Source organism: Equus quagga, chromosome 13, assembly GCF_021613505.1.
Source record: "Equus quagga isolate Etosha38 chromosome 13, UCLA_HA_Equagga_1.0, whole genome shotgun sequence".
Classification (NCBI taxonomy): Eukaryota; Metazoa; Chordata; class Mammalia; order Perissodactyla; family Equidae; genus Equus; species Equus quagga.
In genome coordinates, this window is record NC_060279.1 from 67,112,967 (window position 1) to 67,139,352 (window position 26,386).

Genomic DNA, 26,386 nt, shown 5'->3' on the forward strand with positions numbered 1-26,386 from the left:
GTACCAGCCAAGGTTAGTAATTGCCTGGAAGACTGCAGCATGTGTGGACATGTGAGATGTTCACTCAACAGTATCTTGGGGCATCTGGAAAGAGAATGAACAGAGGGAACCTGACCTGTTTTTGTGGGTGATCACCCAAATTATAGTTTCTAAAGAGTAAAATTCACTGGGTGTAGTCTCTTCCTAGATTTTGGTATTTAGAAAAGAAAAATTTTCGGCTACATTTAAGTTCCATCATGCAACATACAGCTTATCACTAATATCAAACGTTGTCCAAATAGTTTTTGCTGATTCTCAAACAATTGCCCATTCCCTCTCCTCTAACTCCTCCTGGCAACATGCCTCTGCCTTTCATCACATCAGAACACACAATACTTTTGTATACTTGTCTTCTTTTTTAGATGGCCAGTGCTCTGAGAGTAGGAATCCTATACTCTTGAGTGCAAGGTGGGCACTCGAAAGATTGCAGGATAGGAGTTTAAAACTTATCCTAAAAAACCATCCAGACCCACAGACTCTCACTGCAGGATTAGTCAAATGAGCATTGGGCTGGGATTCAGGAGACAGGGCTTTCAGTCTCTAGTACCTTGATGCACTATCTTGGAACAATAAACCCTGTGATTTTCTGCCTTCATAAAAATGAGGGATGACTTTTTTGTAAATCTAAATCTATTTTAAAATAAAGTTTAAGAAGTAAAAAAAAAAACAAAGAGGGAGCACACTAGATTTGATCTCAAAGGATCTTTCTAATTCGAACAGTCTAGGCAATGTTTTCAAAAGCCATAACATCAACTAGCCACCAAGCTAAAGGTGAACATCAATACTGAAAAGTTTCTTTCTGTTTACGCAAATGAGGAAATTTTTCAAAACCAACCATGTAATAATTATCTTCTCAGCTAAAATGAACCTACTAATTTCCTAATCACTTTTTCTTTCTACTCAACTCAGATCTGATTCTAATGCCTACATGCAAACAAAATGCAGCAAAATGTGTATTCCACTAATAAAAAGAGGTTTCCCTCCTACACATCTCCCAGCTCCCTTAAACTTGTTCTGTACAACAAGAACATCTAAATATCTGGAAGTTTTCCCATTGTTTTCCTGAAAACGCTTTGTATGCTGGCCAAGCTGATCCTACTGAGCAGTCCCACATTCCTGAGGGAACAAGAGGAAAATGAGGTCTAGGAATACAGAAGTGACCCACAGCCCCAAAGAATGAAAGGGAAAATGAGAATTGAGTTTTATTTCTAAGAAAGTGAAATTCAACTGTCACAAGACCTTCCTGCTGTTAGACTACTATGCATTTTCACATAATTTTGAAAATTTTAGGATGAGGTAACCATTTTCACCCAGGAGCTGATTCCCCTCTCTTTCATCCATCCCTTCTTCTCCACTCACTCTAAAATTCTGATGACATTCAATTAATCTCCGCTTTCCTTAAGCATAACTACGCCAATTGAGCAGGACTAATTAACAAGCTTTACCAAATCTCTTAATACTTAGAATAACATCTTCAACTTCACTGTCATTTCATTTCAGCACAGTAAGAGAATATGGTTGAAGAAAAATGAAGAAGCAAAAACTTTCCCTCACACCATACCTCTTACACAGATGGAACCAGTCTTAAAGACGAATACAGTCAAAGAATATCACACGTGACAGCTCTATGATACTGAAGTGTATATGTATTGAATATTAACAGCCACCCTATGCACCCCCTTACCCATGTGTACAAAAAGTAGTAGCAGGTGAAGGCATCCTGATTGGGAGAGCCTAAAAGACATGGTGTCAGGCCAGAAAATGATATGCTATCTAGTATATGATGCTAGATGAAGTGATATAGAAAGACTGTGAATGCAGACTCTTAAGCCTTCTATTGTCAATGGCACCCAGACCCTCATTTTGACTGTTGGAAAAGGGCTGTTTACCTTCTATGTGCCGACGAACTGTCCAGACAGCATTGGGGTTACCAGGTAGCTCAGAGACAGCCATTTCTGATACCTGACAGGAGAGGAGACAAACCACAGATCCAGTGAGCAGGGAACTCGGCTCCTTGCCTACAATTATACTAGATAAAATGGTCTCAATATGGCAGTGCTCACTGTATGCTGGATTAAAAGAATGGAACCCTCTAGTCAAAAAAGAACGTAAGAACAAAAAAGCTGGAGGTATTGGCAATCCCCATAAACAGACTTTAGCAGGAAGTGACGGAACGTCAAAAAGGATGGTTGTTGCAACCAAAACCATTCGCTTCCTTTGGGTATGGCATACCTGCATCCTCCTTAAAAAGAGAGTATGTAGGAATGCAACAGTCCATCCAAGTTAGCGTCCCATTTCTTTCCCTAGCTCCCATGAGACCAAATCCCATCTCTCTTCATGGACCAATTCAAATGCCACATCCTTTAGGAAAAATCTCCCCTTATCCTTTAGGCTGGCAGTCATCTCTCCCTCCTATAAGCTCTTAGAGAAATCACAATCACCAACTTTAGGGCACTTATCTAAAAAGTGATTTAAGGAATTGTTTTGTTTTTCCTACTAGATTTCTATGCTCCTTAGGGTCAGAATCAAGAATCCTCTGAAATGTCCCATAGGTTCTCAAACATGAGAGTAAATGAAATATCTAAGATGAATTCAAAATGATCTAGAGGGGAAAACTGGATATGGGTTATACATGAACTCTCTGTATCTTTGCAGTTTTTCTGTAAATCTAAAACCATTCTAAACTAAAAATTTTATTAAGTATTTTTAAATGACCTAGAGACAATGGACAGCTTAATATATACTGTACTGTGTAACTAGTTTTTGTAGGAAGAACTCAATATATTCATGAAAGTTATTACCCTTTTTTTAGTTTACTGATATAATAATTGCAGGAATACCTGATCATGGTATAGGAGAATCCTGAAAAACTTCATCATCAATAAAATGTAAATTTCAGGTATGCTATACTCTATACCAAATGTACTATCTGACAGTGACCTTGCTCAACTGACACCATAATCTAGCTCGAACACAAGGGTCAACAAATAGACATACACACACAAAGCAATGTTCAATAATTTAAAAATATTTTACATACAATAAAGATTTTTGTAGAATTGGAAAAAAGTGGAAGGAGGGAAGGAACTCAAAAACAATGATTCTTAATCGGGTCCTTTACTCTTACATTGTACATAAAATTTTCTGTTAATGCATAATCCATTTTTGGTGGAGAGTGCTTCTTAGCTTTCATCAGATGCTCGATGGGATCCAATGAGCAGTAAGAATCTAATCAAGACCTATTGGACTAAATTGGGTTGAAGTTATTGAAAATTTGGTGACCTGATGAATACTTTGGGAGCCAAAATTTTTTTTAATTTTCTGAAATAGCAATATTAATAGCTAACATTTATTGAACAGTTACTATATGGCAGACCTGGAGCTAACTGCTTCATATGCATGATCTCACTTAATTCACACAATTCTTTAAGGCAAGTTCATTTATCAAGCCCATTTTACAGAAGAGGAAACAAAAGCTTAGTAATAATAAGTGGTAGAGCCAGAATTAAAAACCAAGGTCAGGGGCCGGCCCAGTGGCACAGCAGATAAGTTTGCACGTTCTGCTTCTGTGGCCCGGGGTTCGCCGGTTCGGATCCCGAACGTGGACATGGCACCACTCGGCAAGCCACGCTGTGGTAGGTATCCCACATATAAAGTAGAAGAAGATGGGCATGGATGTTAGCTCAGGGCCAGTCTTCCTCAGCAAAAAGAGGATTGGCAGTAGTTAGCTCAGGGCTAATCTTCCTCAAACAAAACAAAACAAAACAAATCACCCAAGGTCACCTTGGCTGTGTTCCAATAAAAATTTACAAAAACAGGCAGTGGGCCTCTGGGAGCCTGTAGTTTGCCAACTCCAAGCTCTGAAAGCAAATTATTGCAAGAAGCTTTATTTTACTCTTAACAAAATCAAGAACAGGGCACTTGCTAAAAGGTATCACAAGAACCATGATGAAAAGAGGATGTGGGATTTGAGACAATAATTCTGAGTGTGTATATCACCTAAAAGGTCTAAAAATAAAAGATTCACTAAATAAATTCTGATTCCACTATGGTGGAATGTTACAGAAACAATAAAAACGATGCAATTTAAGAGCACACAGTAATAAGGAAAAAATTTAGGAAGACAAAAATATATACACAGTACTGACACACCTAAAACTGAAAGTATTGGGGCCAGCCCCATGGCCAAGTGGTTAAGTTCACACGCTCCACTTTGGCGGCCCAGGGTTTCGCCGGTTTGGATCCTGGGTGCAGACATGGAACCGCTTATCAAGCCATGCTGAGGCGGCATCCTACATGCCACAACTAGAAGGACCCACAACTAAAAATATACAACTATGTACTGGGGGGCTTTGGGGAGAAAAAGGAAAAAATAAAATCTTAAATTAATTAATTAATTAAATAAAACAATCAAAACACTGAATAAAGACCAAGAGTAGAAGGTAATGGAGTAAAATGTTCCATAGATTTCTTAACCTCCGTGTTGACTAGTGAGCCTGGAACTAGTAGAGGTCATTTTTTCCCTTTTATCCCCATTTGCCAATTTTTAAAAATGTGCCTATTGTGCAAACACGTTAAGGAATTGGAAATTTAAACTCTAAACTTTATGGAAATAGAGAAGGAAGTAAAGACTGTCCTTTCACAGAAACCTTAAATGTATCTTGGATCTCATCAGAGTAAAGCCAGAGGCTGGCTGCTTTGTCAATGATTTCCACCAAACTCTTTGACGATCTAGAAATTCCAATCTTACCTCAAGTCCATGCCTTAAGACTCTCAGAGATGATCGGGGTCCCCTACCACAGGCCACATACAGCTGTGGAGTATCTTCATTGGCCAGATCAGCTATCTGTACAGAGAAAAAGTTAAGGGAAAAAATGTCTACTTCTGCTAAATTTTGACAACCAACCCTGATGATTCTCAGGGAACAAATTACTTTTTAGTTTATTTAAGCGTATATATTGACTACTGGCCCTGGGGGCGTAAGAGGAAAATGCTCCAGTGTTCCAAAAAGCAAACCAGTTTGAAGCAGCAAATTTTACCAAGAAAGGCTTATTAAGTTAACAAAGGATTTTTTACAGTTACTGAAACAAAGTGTTATATAATCTCAAACTAAATTTAGCATTTCCTTCCAACTAAAACTACAGATAAACTGTAATATTATCAGTATCTGTGACTATGTCACCAATGAACATCACATTTATTCATGTACCATTAAAGTTTATAGATACCTCTAATTATCATTTCCCTTATCACTACTTCAAAATTACATTTATTGATCTGCTGTTGGACTGCACATGATCAGAGGGCCCTATCGATAGACGCTCCTATGGCGTAGTTGACCAACTGCTGGGTAACTCTGCACCTGGTTATTCAGCCACCAAATGGGGACGCCATGTATTCTCATACTGGTATCCCAGACATCTAGCTGCTTTCCAGTACAATTATTTGTTGACTAATACATGAAAAGAGGTCACTCATTTATATTGTAATTCTGTCCAACTGGTCAGTTCAAACAAAAATTCCTGACTGTCTGAAAGGGAGCGTAGCCTACTGTAACATGGGTGAGCATGTGGGTTGTAAGTCTATACAACCTTTACACAAACCTCTTAAAAAACTAACTCACCTATTTTAAATGCGCCATCTTTAAAGTCTTAATAAAGAGGCATATATATTACTTTCTCACAATTTAAAAAATATTTTGCTATTTTGGCTATCACATGTTTATCACTATATGAATTGACTATATGAATATGAAATATTATTCAGTGACTGGTCCAGTGTTCACAGGTTCAGATCCCAGGTGCAGACCTACCCACCTCTTATCAAACCATACTGCGGCAGCATCCCACATACAAAATAGAGTAAGACTGGCGTGGATGTTAGCTCAGCAACAATCTTCCTCAAGCAAAAAGACAGAGATTGGCAACAGATGTTAGCTCAGGGCCAATCTTCCTCACCAAAAAAAAAAAAAACATATATTATTCAGAGTGGGGATTCAGATCCCTCACCAGACTAGTAGAGATAGATGGCAAAAAAAAATGCTTATAGCCCTGCTACAGATACATGAACTTCCTGTTAATTTTATTCTTGAGCTACAAACTATTTACACAATTATTTTCTCAAATTCCAGTGAAAGGGGGGAAATCACTAATAATCAAATTATAAATTGCTTATACTTATTTTCTACGGCCCTCAGGACTAACCCTTTCTCAAAAAGAAAAAATAAAAGCAATTAATTTCAGAATGGTTAATTTTACCAGGAAGAGTGCCTGAATGCTGATTTGTTTCCCCAGCACACAGTGAGCAAACCTCTTTCCCACTAAAGTGTGATCAATTAGACAGGGCAGGGTGGAACCTAATGGTCACTCAAACCCCAGCAATCCAGGACACAATGACATGGTAAAATTCCTGCTGCAATTGAGCTCCAGTAGTGAGGAACACAATCCCCATCATGGACCACCCCAGGTTCCTCCCTGAGGATGTAATTAAAAAGGTTGTTACTGACTGATCCCAGTGTCTCTGGAGTATTTTAACAAGGAAATGAGATATACATATTCATAGACTGTTAAGTAATAAAAGGTCAACTCCAGAATACTGTGAAGTACATGAACCCATTTACATTAAAAAGAAAAATACAGCACCACGGTGGAGTGAGTTGTTCCCTTTGTCTCTCCCCTCTAAGTTACAACCAGGGGGACAGCCATTACTAACAAAGGACTCCTTGCACAGCACACAGGAATGCTTGAGAGATCCATGCATCTATACATCTGAAGACAGCAGTGACTCAGACACCAGTCTTTCCAGCAGCAAGGGCTGCATCCAAAACACAGGTATCACTGGCAGGGGTAGTAGTACCCTGACCTGAGGTTTCAGAAAGCACACTGGCACAGAGCAGCAACCAGGACTGCAGGAGCAGCAACAGCACTTGAGGCTTAGCCTCTCCCCTTCCCACAGCAGTTGCAGGTGACAATTGAGACCCAAGGCTTCAGGAGCCACAGGAGAATCCATGATCTAGCCCCCAGTGGTGGCACCCCTGACACTAGCTATACCAGCATCATGGGCTGCATACAATACCTCAGGCCTCTAGCAAGAAAGAGTGACACCTGTGAACCCCATGTCCCTGGCACAGTACTGCCAGCATCCCCAGATAACCTGGGAGCAGCAGTGCAGGTGGTGCACAGGGCAGCAGCATCCGAGCCCATGGAGAGCCCACAGAGAGCTGATGGGGGAACACGAGCACCAGGCCAACTCCAGAAGCAGCAGAAGTGCTCGTACCCAGGCAACCCTGGTGGCGACAACTGAGACTGCAGTGACATTGTACATAGCGAGGCACAGCAACCTTGGAGGTACAAGCAGTACAAGGACGGCACTGACAATGCCTCTGGCAGAGGCAGTGAAGTGAAGGGTGGAAAGTGCAGGCTCTCATATACAACCAGAAGCAGCTCAGAACCAAAGTAACCAATGCTGTACCCAAATAAGAAAGGTGTTTACTACCACAAGTTCACCAGGAGAGAATCAACTAATGAAGAACTATTAAATTATCAAAAGTCAATGGTAGAACAGAAAGAAAATGACAACTCTTCAGAAACCAAACTTGAAGTCACAGATGATAGCAATCTGACAGAAAATTCAAAACAGTTGTCATGAAGAAACTCAATGAGTTACAAGAAAATTCAGACAGTTCAATGAGCTCAGAAATAAAATTAATGAACAGAAAGAGTAGTTCACGAAAGAGATTGAAACTCTAAAAAAAAAAAACCAAACAAAGAGAAATTCTGGAGATAAAGGACACTTTAATGAAATGAAAAATAAAGTAGAAAGCATTGGAAGTAGAGCAGACTATATGGAAAACAGAATTAGCAAGCTCAAAGATAGAAATCCAGAAATGATTCAGAAGGGAGAGGTGAGAAAACTAAGATTTTTTAAAAATTAAGGAATTCTACAAGAAATATCCAACTCAATTAGGAAAAGCATCATAAGGATAATGGGTATCCCAGTAGGAGCAGAGGACAAAGGAGGAGAGAACTTATTCAAAGAAATAATAGCTGAGGATTTCCCAAACCTGGGGGAGGAACTGGATAGACAGTACATGAAGCTAACAGAACGCCTAATTATCTCAACACAAAAAGACTTTCTCCAAAGAATATTATATTAAAATTGTCGAAAATCAATGACAAGCAATATTAAGGGTGGCTAGAGAGAAGAAAATAACTTAGAAAAGAATCCCCATCAGGCTATCAGTGGATTTCTCAGCAGAAACTCTATTGACTAGGAGAGAGTGGAATGATATATACAAAATATTGAAAACCAAATACTATCAGCCAAGAATACTCTATCCAGTGATAAATGGGAAGCAACAGGATATACTGGAGTTTATGAGAAAGCCATTTGGTGTAAAACTAATTCAGCCTGACCTTGTTTTTCCAAAAGGGCCTAACACGGTTGTTGAGCATGCACTGTATATCTGCTTTAAGCATTTGCTATGCTCCAAAGACAGGAACAAGCAGCCTTAAAGTAAAGACGCAACTTCCCCCACGCTGGCATTTCCTTAAGGATAAGCATCCTCCCTAGGCTACGAATTGATTGCTGCGCTCACCCCGTGATCACCCAGCTCGAGACAGCAGACCTACTACCTACTGTGTGAATAGCCGTGCTGTGCTGGCTAGGCAATCTCATGACTGTTGTAAAAAGGACATTCCTATCATATGTGATGTATGCTCTTTGTGCCAAGAGGGTACATAACCACTCTGTACACCCCACTTCTTTGGTGCCTTTCCTTCCTCGGAGAAGGCAAGCCCTGGGCTAACCTAGTCCTCAGCTCTGGCTCATAATAAACTCACTCCAATTTCGATTTATAGATTCATTATGGATTATTTTCGTTGACACCAGCAAAGTTAACCAGATATGAAAGAGAAATAAAGGCTTTCCCAGACAAACAAAAGCTGAGGAAGTTAATCACCACTACACTGGCCTTACAAGAACTGTTGAAAGGAGCCCTCACATCTGAAACAAAAAAGCAAAGGTTTACAAAGCTTCGAGCAACATGCTGGACAGAATCAGAAAATTGCAGCTCTCTATCAGAATAGGTTATTCTGATATGATACAATTAAGTGATAAACAATTTAAAAAGCTAAAGGGAAAGAAAGCATCAAAAATAACTATAACCACTTCAATTTGGTAATAAACTCACAACATAAAAAAAGGATAATTTGTGACAACAAAAACGCAGAAGGGGAAGAGAAAAGGACAGAACATGCATAGGCTAATGGAGATAACATGCTGTCAGCAGAAAAAGGACTATCTCATTTACGAGATCTTTTAGACAATTCTCATGGTAACCACAAAACAAAAAATCAGAGCAGAATCACAAATCATAAACAAAGAGGACACTGAGAAAAACATCACAGAAAACCACCAAACTGAAATGGCAGACAAATATCTCATGATTTCACTCATATGTGGAGATAAAAAAACAAACACACAGATACAGAGAACAGATTGGTGGTTACCAGAGAGGAAAGGGTTAGAGAGAGGACAAGACGGGTAAAGGGGTACATTTGTATGGTGACACATGGAAACTAGACTTTTGGTGGTGAAAATAATGCAGTCTATACAGAAGCCGAAATATAATGATGTACACCTGAAATTTACATAATGTTATAAACCAATGTGACCTAGATAAAATAAAATAGTAAAAAAGAAAAGAAAAATACAACATACACACACACGCTTATGGATGCAGAGAAAATGCCTGGAAGCAAGCACAAGAAACTGTTATTAGCAGCGGCCTCAGTGGAATGGACGGTTGAAAAGATCAAGGCCAGGGCTTTTACTTTTCACCTTTCATATGGTTTAACTTTCTCCACTGAACATGAGTTTTATATTAAAAAAGAAAAAAAAGTCCAAGGATTCACATAATTTTTACTACCCCAACGTCTACCTTTGGCTGCTTCACCTTTACAATGTGGCAATTCCATAGATATACTGACAAACTGGACTCTCAGACTAGTCCTTAACTGAACCGGAGTTAAAACTTTAAACTCGTTCAGATTCAAAAACAGTTGGCTGGCACTGCTCATTGTGGAGGTGACTAGAAAGATTCACACCTGGCAAAACAAAATGGGAGAGAGGCTGTCCAACTCATCAACAAGCACAAGGTTTTTGAGTGGTCTTGGCTGAAAGAAGAACGTGTCTCCCTCTTCCAGAGGCATGGCAGATGAAAACTCAGGTTCTTCATCATCATCTCCAAGATGCGCAATCTGATATAAGTAACTGGGGAGAAGCAAACAAGACCTTAGTTAAAACATTTTCTGCCTGAAGATAACATCTGCCATCAATATAATGTTCATAAAGCAATTCACAATTATCTAATCAAAATTATAACACAGATGATTGAGTTAGCATCTATACTTTGAAATCTCTGCTTATCTGAGTGGTGTTTTCTCTCTTTTTTTTTTTTGAAAGATTGGCAGCTGAGCTGACATCTGTTACCAATCTTTTTTTTTCCCTTCTTCTCCCCAAAGCCGCCCAGTACATAGTTGTATGTTCTAGTTGTAGGTCCTTCTGGCTCTGTTATGTGGGATGCTGCCTCAGCATGGCTTGATGAGCGGTGCTAGTTTCATGCCCAGGATCCGAACCAGTGAAACCCTGGGCCACTGAAGCAGAGTGTGCACACTTAACCACTCAGCCATGGGGCTGGCCCCTTCTCTTTCTTTTTCTTAAGAAAGGAACATGGATGAAGAAATTAAGAATACTGAATTTAAACTGGTACACTGGAAGGATCCTAGCATCACAGTAGTTAAAAGCACTGGGCTTCCCTTAGAGTGCCGGGGTTTGAATCCCAGCTCCGCTCCTTAACTAGCCACATATTATTACTTAATCCCTCTGTGCCTCACTTGCCTCATTTATAAAACTGAATTCTACAGGAATGTGCTATTCAATGAGTACTTAGTGCACAGCACTTAGTAAGCACGGTGTTTGTCAAATAAAATGAAATACAGATGAATGAAGTCCAAAGAAAACCCATAACCATTTCCTATTTTAACCAACGACCAGGCCAAATCTAACAAAAAGCAAGAACTGGTGGTGATCTTGCAAAAGTACGCAGATATTATAGTATTCTTCCCCAAAACCAAACATAAATGCACCCAGAGACAATAAGCAACAGTCATCTTGCCCTTCTCCTGTCAGTCTTCTGGCTAATAATCCTTAGCGAACTGATTCAAAGGCAAACCACAAAAGGAAGAGGGAAAGCAATTTGAGAGTAGATAATCTGTAACAATATACCATCATAAACTGAGCATGCACTGAGCTTTTGGGAAGCAGTTCAATTAACATAAAACACCAAACTACCAGTCACGTTTATTCTTTAAGTAATATACTGGACCTTCAATACAGAGCACTTTAAACAATATCAAGTGCAGCTTTTTAGAAGCAGAATAAAATGACTAAATCAGGGTCTAAAATACATAAGTTACTCAATAAACATGAGACAAATAAACCTCAGCATTTAACACTTGGTAAACACATCAGATTCTATGCTAAATTATGAAAAAAACAAATAGGGTTAGGGGCCGGCCCAGTGGCACAGAGGTTAAATTCGCACACTCTTCTTTGGCGGCCTGGGGTTCACCAGTTCAGATCCCAGGTGCGGACCTACGCACTGCTTATCAAGCCATACTGTGGCAGGCGTCCCACATATAAAGTAGAGGGAGATGGGCACAGACGTTAGCTCAGGGCCAGTCTTCCTCAGCAAAAAAAAAGAGGAGGATTGGCAGCGCATGATAGCTAAGGGCTAATCTTCCTTAAAAAAATATATTAAAAAATGTAAAAACAAAAACAAATAGGGTTATTATCCTTGAATGATTTTAAAAAGCAGTGAGAAGATAGGATACACATACAAAAAGTTAACTAATACGAACCCCTTATTTAGGCAAGATGTCTATATACAGATGATAAAGACTAGCTGTCAAAGACACCTTCAGTGTCTAGTAACTGCCAGTAACCAAAAAGATGCTGGGCTCACTATCACCATCACAGGAAAGGTTGCTTTGGCTGAATCTTAGTAAAACAATTTCTGTGACTATAGTGTTCTGCTTCAGAGGAGGGATGCTGGAACCAGGTGGTCTGGGTTTGAGTTAGATTTAGTTGTGTGATCGAATTTCTTAAATTCTCTGTGACCCAGTTCCCTAAACTGTACATGAGATAATGGCTCTGTCTCATAGGGAATGTTACACATTAATATTTGTAAAGCGCTTAGAACAGTGCTTGGAACATAGTAAATGCTAAATTAAGTGTCTGATTGATAAATAAATAGGTTTCTTTAGGATTAAATGAGTTAACACCCATAGCACGTTTCTGATGCCTCAAAATCACCATTCTTAAGTCTTCCAAATTTCAGCTGCAGCAGCAATGGGTAATTTCTCACAAGTTCAAACTCTCTAACAAGCATCCCACCTGTATACTGTAGTCTTTCTACTACTCTCTGCCCCAAAAACTTCTATCTTGTGGGAAGCTGCCGGAGCAAGAAGATGTGCAGGAGAGATTATGCTCCTAGGGGTAACATGCAACTCAGGAGAGAGGAGTTGGTGGTGTACGCTTCAGGTGGCAATTCTGAGAGCCATTCTGCATGCTTCTGCCAGGTCTTGACGGAAGCAAGTTCCCACTGTCCACAGCAGGAACCTCAATAACAAGCCATTATATTGGCTTTTCCTCTTTCCCTATCTCTCCCCACTGGTCCTTCACTCCTGCTTCCTGCAATTACCTCCCAATAATCTACCTCCACCCAAGTCCTTGTCACAGGCTCTGTTTTGCAGGGGAACTCAAACTAAGACAATGTAAGAAAAACATTTACAACAGTGTCTGATACATAGAGACAAGTACTCAATAAATGTTCATTATTAATCTTCGGAACAAAAGGAATCAACGTAATATTCCTAAGTCCTTTTAGAAGACTTAATAGACAACCAGGATGCAAAATCTTAACAAACACACAATCTGTACAAGTTAATGAGCAAGAAGATAAAACCTTCTACGTCCGCGGCTATCGCTTCCACGCACAGCCTTGTTAAGATAGGTTATATCTAAGTTTTTAAGTCTGCCAATACGCTGGTGAAAACATGACACCTTATTTTGATTGGCATTCCTTCAATTATAAATAAGCTTGAAAGCTTTCTATGTATTACACCTTTAGACCACTGGTATTTCTTTTACTGTCAAAGGCATACTTAAACCCTGTGCCCATTTTCCTACTGACTGAACTGCTTGTCTTTTTCGTAATGATTTTCAAGAGCTTATTAACTTGCCCTTTGTCATGTACTGAGAGGAAAAAGGTCATACACAGCTGGTGGGAATGTAAACTGATGTCATCTTTTTGGAGGACAATTTGGGATTCCCTATCAAAATTTTGTCCCACATTTAGGAATTTAAACTATTGCTTTACTCAGCTAACATGCAAAGATGTACCTACTATGTTCCCCATGGTACTGTTTCTAATAGCAAAAGAAGAAACAACTTAAAATAGCCACCAAAAGGGAGCATGGCCATAAAATAGTATCAGCCATTAAAAATGTTTCCCATACACCAAATGCAATATATGGGTCGTGCTGGGATCCTGATCTGAACAAATCAACTTAAAAACTATCGAGACAATAGAAAATTTGCATACTAACTGGCTATTAGATTATATTAAGGAATTACTATTATTCTGGGGAGGTGGGGTATAAATAAAACAAGACTGGCCATGGGTTGACCTTTGTAGACGCTAGGTGGTGGGCACACGTAGGTTCATTAATTATACTATTCTGTCTTCTCATGTACCTCTCAGAACATTTTCATGATAAAAAATAAAAATTTTAAGTGAAAAATAAAGACTTATTGATATGGAAAAAAATTATGATATAATGCTTATGTGCAAAAGTAGATCAATAATTTTTTAGAGAATGATGTAGTTCTCTAAAATAAAATTACATATAAATACTAGAAAGTAAAAATACTGGAAGTAGATGCAACAAAATGTTAAAGCGACTATTCTGGGATACTCGGATAATGGGTGATTTTTATTATTTATTTGCTCTTTTATTCATTTTCCATAACTTTCTACATTACCAGAGGGAAATAACAGGAAAGATAGTAATCAACGTTTACTAAACACTTACAACACAAAGTACTTACTGGTGCTTGGCATCTGTATTATTAAATACGCACAAAATCCAAAAACGTATACACTATTATTATCCCCACTTGATAAATAAGAAAACTGAGGCAGAAAATATAGAGCCAGAAAACATAAAGCCAAGATTATAATTCAGACACTGTGTCTCCAGAGTTTTCACTATGCTCTACTGTCTCCCCAAAAATGTCCCTAACCATTACTAAAGGATACTATAGAAAACTAGGCAGAGATGTGACTAAGCAATGAACAGAAGACATACTGCTAGGCAAGCAAAGGAAAAAAGTCCAATCTCTTTAATAAAATTTTTGCCCAATAAATTAGCAAAGCATAAAAGATATATGGAGAGAGTTTCCTTGACTTATGATGGAGTTACATCTCAATAAACCCATCATTGAAAATATCATTAAATCAAAAATCCATTTAATAAAGCTAACTGAGTGCCAGCCCAGTGGCACAGTAGTTAAGTTCACACGATCCACTTTGGCAGCCAGTTCGGATCCCAGGTATGGACATGGCACCGCTTGTCAAGCCAAGCAGTGGTAGAGGAAGATGGGCACAGATGTTAGCTCAGGATCAGTCTTCCTCAGGAAAAAGAGGAGGATTGGTGGCAGATGTTAGCTCAAGGCTACTCTTCCTCAAAAAGAAAAACCAAAAAACCTAATTGAACATCATAGCTTATCTTAGCTTTCCTTGAACATGCTCAGAACACTTACATAAGCCTACAGTGGGGTAAAATATCTAACACAAAGCCTATTTTATATTAAGTGCTGACTATCTCACATAATGTACTAAATACCGTACTCAAAGAATGACTGTATGAGTACAGAATGGTTATAAGTGTATCGGATGTTCACCATCACGACTGCGTGGCTGACTGGAACTGTGGCTTGCTCCCACTGCACAGCATCACAAGAGTATCATACTGCATTATTGCTAGTCTAGGAAAAGATTAAAACTCGAAGTACACTTTCTAAACAATGTGTATGGCTTTCCCACCATTGTAAAGTCAAAAAATCATTAAGGTGAACCATCATAAGTCAGGGACCATGAGCACACAGTCTTGACAATATGTGGGAAAACAGACAATACACACTGTTGCTAACGTATAAATCAGCACAAACCTTCAGTAATTCAGCAATGTGTCAAAAACTTTGAAAAGGTGTATATTCTTTAATCCAGCAACCATATCCTTAAGAAAGTCTATCCAACAAAAATATCCAATATAAATTTATAAATTGGATATTTCTATCCAATATAAAAGTTTATTTAAGTAAATTAACTTGTGCCCACATAATGCCATATTGTATGGGCATTAAACGTAATGCTACAAGGGGCCGGCTCCAGGGCTGAGTGGTTAAGTTCAGGCACTCCACTTTGGCAGCCTGGGATTCACTGGTTTGGATCCTGGGCGCAGACCTACACACTGCTCACTCATCAAGCCATGCTGTGGCAGCATCGCACATAAAAGAACTAGAATGACTTACAACTAGGATACACAACTACACACTGGGGCTCTGAGGAAGAAAAAAAAAGAGTAATGCTACGCTGAACAAATGACGCTGGGACAAGTGGATTTCCAAATGTGAAAGAATGAACTTGAACCTACCTCACACAACATAAAAAATTAGCTCAAGGAGAGAGTGAAGTCAACGTCATGGTGGAATGAGCTCTTCCCTTAGACTTTCCCCCCTAAGATACAATGAAAAGGACATTCATAAACTAACAGAGGACAGTCACACAACACAAAACATGTGTGAGAGACTCACACAGCCATATGTCTGGAGATGGAGATGCTGGACCACCCAGGAGGAAGTAGAAGGAGGTAAGGGGAGCTCCTCTCCATCCCCAGCTGCAACCCAGGGCATGAGACCATGCGTGGCTATGAGAAAACAGGGGGAAGGGGCAGCTCTCCACAGGAACACCTTCTCTCTTCAAGTTCCCTCACAGCCTCTGGGAAAGTTCCAAACAGAGGAGGCTAAGCTCTTGTGGGAGTGTCTTCATCAAGCCAGCACTCCTGGAGAGCAGACAGTGAGAACACCCCCAGATCACGCACAGGAAAGAAACTCACCAGGTACTCCAGCTCAGCTGGCTGGCAAGAGTGACTGTGCATATGTTAGAAGAGCAGCAGCTGTAAGTGAGCAAGCGTGCAATCACAGACAGGCCCTATCAGCATAGACTCTGAAGGACAGGGACAGACACCAGGGATCACAGCAGGCTCAGGATATACATCCCTTGAGTATCCCCCCAAGTAGCGGCAAGTGGAATCTGCGACCAGATACTATCAATACTATCAGTATTCCAAGGCACAAATCCATGCCATCAAACAGTATGAAGAAATATATTAACACTCCAGATCAGAAGAAAAATGACAAACACGCAGAAATCAATCTTGAAGGTGCAGAAATTTACAACCTAAATGACAGAGAATTCAAAATAGCTATCATAAAAAAACCCAATGCATTACAGGAAAATTCACATAGTTCAATGAAATCAGGAATAAAATTCATGAACAGAGGGAATTCTTCACAAAAGAGACTGAAACTATAAAGAAAAACCAATCAGAGATGCTAGAGATGAAAAACACAATAGATGAGATAAAGAAAAATCTGGACTCCTTGAATAACAGAGCCAATATTATCTAAGACAGAATTAGCAATCTGGAGCACACAAATATAGAAATGCTTCTGATGGAGGAGGAGAGAGAACTAAGACTAAAAAGAAATGAAGAAATTATCAGAGAAATATCCAACTCAATTAGGAAATGTAAGATAAGGATTATGGGTATTCCACAGGGAGACGAGAGGAGGAATGGAGCAGAAAGCTTGTTCAAAGAAACAGTAGCTAAGAACTTCCCAACCCTGGGGAAGCAGTTAGAAATACCAGTAAAGAAGCTAACTGAACTCCTAATTATATCAATGTGAAAAAGACCTTCTCCAAGGCATATAGTAGTAAAAATGGCAAAAGTCAATGACAAAGAAAAAGTATTAAGGACAGCAAGGCAGAAGAAAATAACTCGTCAAGCCATGCTGTGAAAGCATCCCAAATAAAATAGAGGAAGATTGGCACAGATGTTTGCTCAGGGCCAATCTTCCTCACAAAAAAATAAATAAATTAAAAATAGAAATACCATACAACCCAGCTATCCCACTACTCGCTATTTATCCAAAGAACTTGAAATCAACAATTGAAAGAGACTTATGCACTCCTATGTTCACTGCAGCATTATTCACAACAGCCAAGAAGTGGAAGCAACCCAAGTGCCCATCGACTTATGATTGAATAAAGATATGGTGTGTGTGTGTGTGTATATATATACACACACACACACACTGGAATATCATTCAGTCATAAAATAAGACAAAATTACCCCATTCATAACAACATGGATGGACCCTGAGGGTATTATGTTAAGCAAAATAAGCCAGACAGAGAAAGACAAATACCGTATGATCTCACTCATATGTAGAAGATAAATTAACACATGGACAAAGAGAACAGATTAGTGGTTACCAGAAGGGAAGGGGGTGGGGGGGAGTGGACATTAAGGATAAAAGGGCACATTTACATGGTGACTGACAAATAATAATGTACAAGTGAAACCTCACAATGTTATAAACTATTATGACCTCAATAAGATTTTTTAAAAAATTAACTCTAAATGGATCAACAACCTGTGGCTGGCCCCGCGGCCGAGTGGTTAAGTTCGCTTGCTTTGCTTCGGTGGCCCACGGTTTCGCCAGTTCGAATCCTGGGCACAGACATGGCATGGCTCATCAGGCCACACTGAGGCAGTGTCCCACATGGCACAACTAGAAGGACCCACAACTAAAAATACACAACTATGTACTGGGGGGCTTTGGGGAGAAAAAGGAAAAATAAAATCTTTAAAAAACAAAAAAATGGACCAACAACCTAAAGGTACAAACTAAAACCATAAAACTCCTAGAAGAAAACATACAGGTTAACCTTCATGACCTTGGATTTGGCAACAGATTCTCTAAGAATATGATATAAAAGCACAAGTAACAAAAGAAAAAATGGATAAAGAACTTCATCAAAATTAAAAACTTTTGTGCATCAAAGGGCATTATCAACAAAATGAAAAGACAACCTACAGAATGGAAAAGAATATTTGCAAACTATGTACATGTTAAGGGATTAATATCCAGAATATACAAAAAACTCTAACAATTCAAAAACAAAAAGACAAACCACCCAACTAAAACATGGGCAAAAAACTCTGTATTTCTCCAAAGATATACAAATGGGTTAAAAGCACATGAAAAGGTGCTCAACATCACTAATCATAAGGGAAATGCAAATCAAAACCACAAAGAGATACTACTTCACACCTACTGGCTATAATCAGAAAAGCAGGAAATAATTGTCGGTGAAGATATGGAGATACTGAAACCCTCATACACTACTGGTAGAAGTGTAAAATAGTGCAGCTGATACAGAAAACTTAGCGGTTCCTCAAAAAGTTAAACAGACTCAGCATATGACTCAGCAATTCCACTCTCAGGTACATATCCAAAAGAATTAAAAACTCAAACAGATTATTTGAACACCAATATCCAATGCAGCACTATTCATGAGAGCCAAAAGGTGGAAACAACCCATGTTCCATCAACAGTTAAATAAACAAAATGGAATATATGCATACAATGGATTATTATTCGGGGATAAAAAGGAATGAAGTGCTGATACACGCTACACATGAACCCTGAAAACATTATGCTAAGTGAAACAAGCCAGACAGAAAAGGGCAAATATTATTAAGTGAAATAAGCCAGATAGAGAAGGACAATCTCTATGACTCCACTCATATGAGGAATTTAAACATGTGGACAAAAAGAACAGATTAGTGGCTACCAGGGGAAAGGTGGGGTGGGGGGTGGGCAGAAAGGGGAAGGGGTGAACCTACAACACAACTGACAGACAATAATGTACAACTGAGGTTTCACAAGATTGTAACCTATCGTTAACTCAATTAAAAAAAAGAAATAAAAAAAAAAGAAAAGGGCTAATATTGTATGATTCCACTTAGGTTACCAGGGGTTGGGGGAGAGGCAAATAGGAAGTTATTGCATTAACGGTTACAAAGTTTCTGTTTGGGGTGACAAAAAAATTCGGAATAACAGTAGTAATGGTTGCACAAGACCGTAAATGTAATTAATGCCAATGAATTGAACATTTAAAAATAGTTAAAGTGGCAAATTTTGTTATATATGTTTTACCATGAAAAAGTGGAGGAAAAAAAGATGCAACCAAAAAAGTGAATGATGTTACAGATCTGTATTTATTAGTATAGAAAGATATTTATGACATATTACTGTTAAAAAAAGCAAATTACAGAACAGTAAATATGCACAGTTGTATTTTTTTTAAACATTTAAATATACACACACAGGAAGCGTACACAAAAATGTTATCTTTGGGTGGAAGGACTGCAAGTGACACTTTTGCTTGCATGCACTTTCTAACTTTTCTACAATGAAAATCCCTTGTTAAGAAAAAACTAAAAAATTAGAAATGGATGAAGATAGACAACAGGCTATATGTGAAAAGTGCAACGGAAGACATCTAAGCCAGGAAAAGGAGTAATAAAGGAGCAGTTGGAATAAAGTCTATGAAGGGGCCCGGCCCAGTGGCATAGTGGTTAAATTCACACGCTCCACCGCAGCAGCCCAGGGTTTGAGAGTTCAGATCCCAGGTGTGGACCTACACACCACTCAGCAAGCCATGCTGTGGCAGTGTCCCACACAGAAAATAGACAAAAGATTGACACAGATGTTAGCTCAGTGACAATCTTCCTCAAGCAAAAAGAGGACTGGCAACACATGTTAGCTCAGGGCCACTCTTCCTCACAATAAATAAATAAATAAAGTCTATGAGGATGAGTAAAAGGCATGTTTAAGACAGGGAGAACAGTTGGAGACAAGGCAGGAATGGCACAGAATCCTAGACAACACCTTCATTTTAATTATGAGGAAACTGAGCATTAGATAAGTGGTTTGCACAGACGTTAGCAGATACTGGAAAAACGTAAATTAGAAAGCAAGACTATGGCATCTTATCTCATATAAGTAAATTGGAGTCTTAGATACTGGTCTTAAATTCAAGGCTAGAGTTCAGACTTCATCCATTTGGCAATGAAAAGCCATCAAAGATGGTAAAACAGGGACGGGGAAATTATTTCACCTGGGTTGTATCTTGTCCAATTAATGATATGACTATAAAGGTTGAATTTTATAGGAAAGTCAATGAAATGCCATATGGAAACCAGTGAACTAGTTCAGACTAATGCCACAGAAAAGTGATACAGAATTAAAAACAGAACTTAGCACTCAGCTGAAAGTGGTGGAGGACAACAAAAATTGAGATTTTATAACCGAGTTGCTAGAAATGACTTATTCGTCCTTAAAAAATACTGAGGTTGGGGGGGGCTGGCCCCGTGGCCGAGTGGTTAAGTTCACATGCTCCGCTGCAGCCGGCCCAGTGTTTCGTTGGTTCGAATCCTGGACGCGGACATGGCACTGCTCATCAGACCACGCTGAGGCAGCATCCCACATGCCACAACTAGAAGGACCCGCAACGAAGAATATACAACTGTGTACCGGGGGGCTTTGGGGAGAAAAAGGAAAAATAAAATCTTAAAAAAAAAAAAAATACTGAGGTTGGGAGGATTGGTGATGTGACTGGGCAGCCGTGGGTACTGATAAGTTTCAACTTTACAGTTGTACAAGTGAAATGTTTGTGAAACATCTGTTTAATACTAAGCAGTCCAATAAATATTTATTCAATGAAATAATGAGAGATCACTTGTCAAACTCTTTTTGCAGCTACCCACAAGTAACGTAAAAGGGAAAGAGCAAAACTTTGTTTTGAAGAAACTAAAAAATTCTCATGAAAAGCTCCATGGTCTTGCAGCTACATCTCCCTCCTGCGAACTTTTATAGTAACCAGGGTGAACTAGGATATTAAAAGGATTACTCACTGGTTTCCAAATTCTGATGCTACAAAAAGGAAGCCTGTTTTAAGCACACACATGGCAGCAGCAACAGGCACAGTATCAAAATACTTGAGCCGGATCTCAGTAACCTGGAGTGAAAAGAAAAAAGATTTTAGTGAGTGTGTGGGCAAGTGAAGCTAGACAGTGTTTACGTCCTCCATAATATCAGCTGTTATTTAAGGAGTGTAGATTTTTCTTTATCTCATTCACTGTGTTTTTCACCTCCAACATTTCTGATTGGTTTTTCTTTTTTTTTAGTTTCAATCTCTTTTGTGAAGAATTCTTTCTGTTCATTGATTTTATTCCTGAGATCATTAAACTGTCTGAGTTTTCTTATGGAAGGTAGCCCAGTACTATAAGATACTGTAAACAGAGTAGCAAATAAATACTGTCCTTAATATCTAAACCAGGGGTCAGCAAACCACAGCCCACAGACCAGCCATGGCTATTTGTTTATATACTACCTACGGCTGCTTTTGTTTTTTGGGTTTTTAAAGGTATGCTTTTTGATGAGGAAGATTGGCCCTGAGCTGACATCTGTTGCCAATCTTCCTTTTTTTTTCTTTTCTCCCCAAAGCCCCAGCACATAATTGTATATAATAGTAGTACGTCATTCGAGTTCTTCTAGGTGGGATGCTGCCACAGCATGGCTTGATAAGCAGTGCGTAGGTCTGCGCCCAGGATCCAAACAAGCAAACCCCAGGCCAGTGAAGCGAAGCGTGCAAACCCAACTACTCAGTCACAGGGCCAGCCAGATCTATGGCTGCTTTTGTTCCACAATGGCAGTTGAGTAGTTCAAACAGACCTAACAGCCCACAAAAGCTGAAAATACTACCTGGCCATTACAAAAAAAAGTCAGCTAACTCTTGAGCTAAAGAGGTATCTAAGAAATTGCCCAGGTGTTCACAGCTCCTCCACAGGATGAAAGAAGTAACAGACCATGTGTATGAGGTATTACCAGTTTTCAGCAGACAGGGAGAGCTTTCTCTTATTCACTAGAAGTGGCATTACCCAGTCTCATATTATTGTACATGAGACTACCAGACCAGAAGTCTGTTAACCAGAGGGAGAAAAACTACGATCATATACCAGTTCCAAACTTTAAAAGCTTTAACACCTTAGGCAACCACTTTTTAAGGCTTTTGGCTTCCAGCTTTTTAAGTTGTAAAGTATTAACTGTCCTGTCTATCTCAGACTAGTTGTAATGTACACGTTTTATAAAACCACTTTGTAAACCTTAAACATACACACAAATATCAGTTTTTAAAATAAGGTTATTTAATTATATTAACTTAGAATAAAAAAGTAGAAAGTTTTATCAACTAGACTAACCGTAACAAATGGTTTTTTTCATTTTTTCCCCTCCACACATGCTCTGCTTACCATATCTTCATCTGTCTCCAAAGTGATCTTGAAGATATCTCCCTGCTCAGTTTGGGCCAAAAAGAAGAACATCGATTTGGTCTTATGGGTGGCAGAGCAGACAAAAATCATTCCTCTTTCAGGGTCATCCAGGTCATTCTAGCAAAGTCAAATACACAACCAACATCTTAGAAAATGAGCACTACTCATTTCTGGAACTCCAACAGGGATCATGCAGGCCACCCAAGGCCTAGAGGCATCTAGAGCCTCTCTATACAAGCAAGCTTTGACCAAGAGCAGCCTGCCAGCCACAAGAGTAAAATACATAGCTAAAAATTCCTGTCTACTATAAATACAGAATAAAGCCTATGTACTGAAAAATAGCCACAATTCCACTCTACAGCCTGATCAGATTGTAAGGCAAGAACTATCTCCAGAGAAAAATGTCAGAGAAGAGACATGAAAAGTAAAGAATCATCATTTCAGGCTGTGAATAAAACTGTTACATGTCCACAACACTACCATCCAAACCATCCATCATCAGCCTTGTTCGACATCAACTTCCTTGGTTCCTAAAAGGCATCCCATTGGCTATGATTTTGCGTTTCTTCTTTTAAAGTTTCCAACATTTTGTATTTCTCTAAGTAAGGTCTTCAACGGCAAACATGTTTTATACTTCTCTGTAGCTCCAAAGCCAAATAAAGTGCCTGACAGTTACATGCTCAATAAATTTCTGATCAACCAAATCGAATTACTTTCCATCCCTTACTGAGAATTTAACTTGATAAATTTCTTCTCAGGTTTTCTAAAATTGATGGAATCTTACTCAGATGCCATGTATTGGATAAACTAAATAAGTCCTAAAAGGTCCTACCCAGGACCTATACATTAATACCAAAAAGATGATAAATAATCCAGGGTTGAGAGGAGAAACTAAGGAAGCAAAGGTGAAATAAGATTAGCCACATGTTGATAACTGCTGAAGCTGGGTACACAGAAGTTCATTATACTCTACTTTTGTATATGCCTAATAATTTCCATAATAAACTGCTAAAATTAAAAACAATAAAACACCATTTTCAACTACCAATGTAGTAACTGACTGAGGAGAAAACCAGTGTGTGAAAAGATGTTGGGGAAAAGAATATTTAGCCTTAAAGTTCACCAGCAGATTCCACACCAAGTACAAAAACAGAAAAGTATCTTTACAATGAAGAGTAGCAGGAAGATACCACCTTAACGCAGTGATCAATTTAGATCACCAACAGAGTCAAAGCAACATTATGAGCCCCTAATGTGATATAGTGGGAAATATGTATCACCACCTATGTAATAATTCTATCAAAAAAATACTAATATGGATACACTCATGAGGAAAAAGATTATGGGACAAACTACAAGAAAATTAGCCCCAGACTCTAAAGACCAAAAACAAAGGTGAGAGGAAATATTCTAAATTAAAGGAGACTACAGGTAGATATAAGGATCTTTTCTGGACGATGAGAGAAATTGGTATATGAACTGTACATAAGATAATTCTATTACACAAAAGGGTAAGTTTCTTGGGCATGATATTGGTAGTGTGGTTATGTAGGAAAATTTCCTTATTCTTAGGAGTTACATCTTAGGAGATTCTTGAAGTGTCACAATGCCCGCAACTTATGTTCTAACTGTTTTGTCTAAAAAAGTATATAGATATTTCATAAGAAAGAAAAGGCAAATGTAGCAAAACATTAATAATTAGTGAATCTAAGTACAGGCATATAGAAATTAATTGTTCTATTCTTTTAAAATTTTCTATATGTTGGAATGGCGGTAGGGGAGACAAAAAGAATGAAAGACAACTTATCTCCATAAATATGGCTGGCTCCTTCAAACTAGAAACTTTCAGGAATTTCAAATTGATAATGTCCATAGATTCTTGAATGAAATGGAAATTGTGTTGGGTTTTAATTTCTCTTCTCAAAGAATTTGTTTGGCTTTTACTAAAATATTTTACCAGCTTTATTAAAAACATTTGCAGAGAAACTAAAACTTAACAAACTAAGAGACTACACTGTAATTACAAAAATTAAGTTCATTTCACAAACACGAATATATCTTCTCTTACGGCAAAGATCTTACCCGTCTCCTGGGAATTGGACAGCGGATATCTGGTTGGTCACCAAAGTTCTTGTAGGTGATATAGTTTTCAGAACAGATGAGCACTCCACTTGGACCATCTGACCCTCCTGGAACTGTCAGAGGAAATAAAACTTACCAATAATTTGACATAACCATGAATTACGATTTAGCTTTCAATTCCTTCTCTCCTTCAGCACCACGGTGTGCCTGAAGCTGAGAAACATTCAAAGTGTTTCTTTTCCCTAACAATTATATTAGACAAGGATGGAGCACAGTTTGGGTGATCTCAGCCTGTCCAGATATCTGATACCGCATCTAAATTTTTAGCTTCGAGCCCAAAACTCAGTTCTTAGCTTCACATCTATAATCCAAAACTGCCTATTAGACACTCTCACATGGATATTCCACAGCAGCTTAAAAATACAATGTGTTCACAAACAACCTCAAGTTCCCTCCCAAACCTGTTCCACATCCTGGGTTCTCCACCTTAGAGAACACCACCATCAACTAATAGACAACATCGAAACCTGGGTGTCACCCTTCAATTCTCTCCTCTCCCAAAGCTCTATTAATTCTACTTCCTTAGCAGCTCTCTTGGTGCTAAACTCTCATGATGCTGCCAATCTCTCTTGGTTTAGTGAAACAGCTTCCTGACCAATGTCCTGGCTTATAGTCTTTTTATCCTCCATTCCACTAGCCAAAATGTAAGCAAGTAATCTTTCTAAAATGTTAATCTTCCACAGGTTATTATTCCCCCGCTTAAAATCCTTCAGTAGCTACCTCCTCACCACTACCTTTACCCTAGCCCTTCTGCTCTAACGATCCAATCACAATGAGCTTCCAGTTCTTTCAATGAACCATGTTCTTTCTGGCATTTGGGCCTTTGTGCATCCTGTTCCCTTTGCTCACAACAGAAACTCCTTCCTCCACCCCCGCTGTACCTAGCTAACTCCTAACTAGTCCTCAGGTCTCAGCCTAGAGAGCACTTCTCTAGAAAGCTTTCTCTAACACATTTCCTTCCTCTCCCTGGATTACGGACTCCTCTTGTGCACTGTCATGGCATATGGCACACACTGGCAATTTTTTTGTTACTTGCACACAATCACCACTAGACTCAACCCTGCATAAAAGGAGACACCATTTTTAATTTTTCACTGCAGGACCAGGATCCAGTGGACTGACTCTGCACATACTGATTGTAGAGGCTCAATAAAAATTTGAACGAATGAAGCCCTCATAAATGAAAGGTGTAGTAGTATGTTACAGTAAGTAACGTGTAATCTATTTTCCAAGGTTCTTCTTCTTAATACACAAATAGTCTCTTCCTAAGATTTAATGCTCAAAGGCAAGTGCGGTCTTATATTATTCTTCTCCAAAATCCTACCCCAACAACAGACATATTTCATTTTAAACATCAAGTGCAAATGACTCAAAACAGAAAAGAATGGATCAGTCTTTCCCAGGCCTGCTGAAACTTACATGACCACAAATAGACCTGTCCTCCTCTAGTCTAAACTAGATAAACAGATACTGATTTTCTAACAGTGACTATCTTTGAGCTCCTACAGAAATCTTAATTATGATGCATTTAAAATGCTGTTGAATTTGATTTGCTAAAAGTTTAGATTTTTTTTATCTATGACCATAAGTATAACTAGCCTGTAAATATTTCC

The 26,386-nt window shown here is 38.8% G+C and overlaps 1 protein-coding gene and 1 non-coding gene across 2 annotated transcripts in view; both read right to left on the bottom strand.

The window, feature by feature from the left end:
- Nucleotides 1-26,386, bottom strand: part of SF3B3 (splicing factor 3b subunit 3) — a 52,513-nt gene that overhangs the window by 19,115 nt on the left and 7,012 nt on the right. Inside the window, exons 6-11 of the mRNA XM_046681750.1 lie at nucleotides 24,714-24,826; nucleotides 22,611-22,748; nucleotides 21,213-21,316; nucleotides 10,146-10,311; nucleotides 4,790-4,885; nucleotides 1,929-2,001 (exon numbers count right to left, since the gene is read on the bottom strand). Coding sequence (XP_046537706.1) covers nucleotides 1,929-2,001; nucleotides 4,790-4,885; nucleotides 10,146-10,311; nucleotides 21,213-21,316; nucleotides 22,611-22,748; nucleotides 24,714-24,826 — 690 coding nt within the window. The remainder of the gene's footprint in view (nucleotides 1-1,928; nucleotides 2,002-4,789; nucleotides 4,886-10,145; nucleotides 10,312-21,212; nucleotides 21,317-22,610; nucleotides 22,749-24,713; nucleotides 24,827-26,386) is intronic.
- Nucleotides 22,990-23,079, bottom strand: LOC124251592 (small nucleolar RNA SNORD111). Its single transcript, XR_006891785.1, has one exon. It is a non-coding gene; the product is annotated as a small nucleolar RNA SNORD111 (small nucleolar RNA).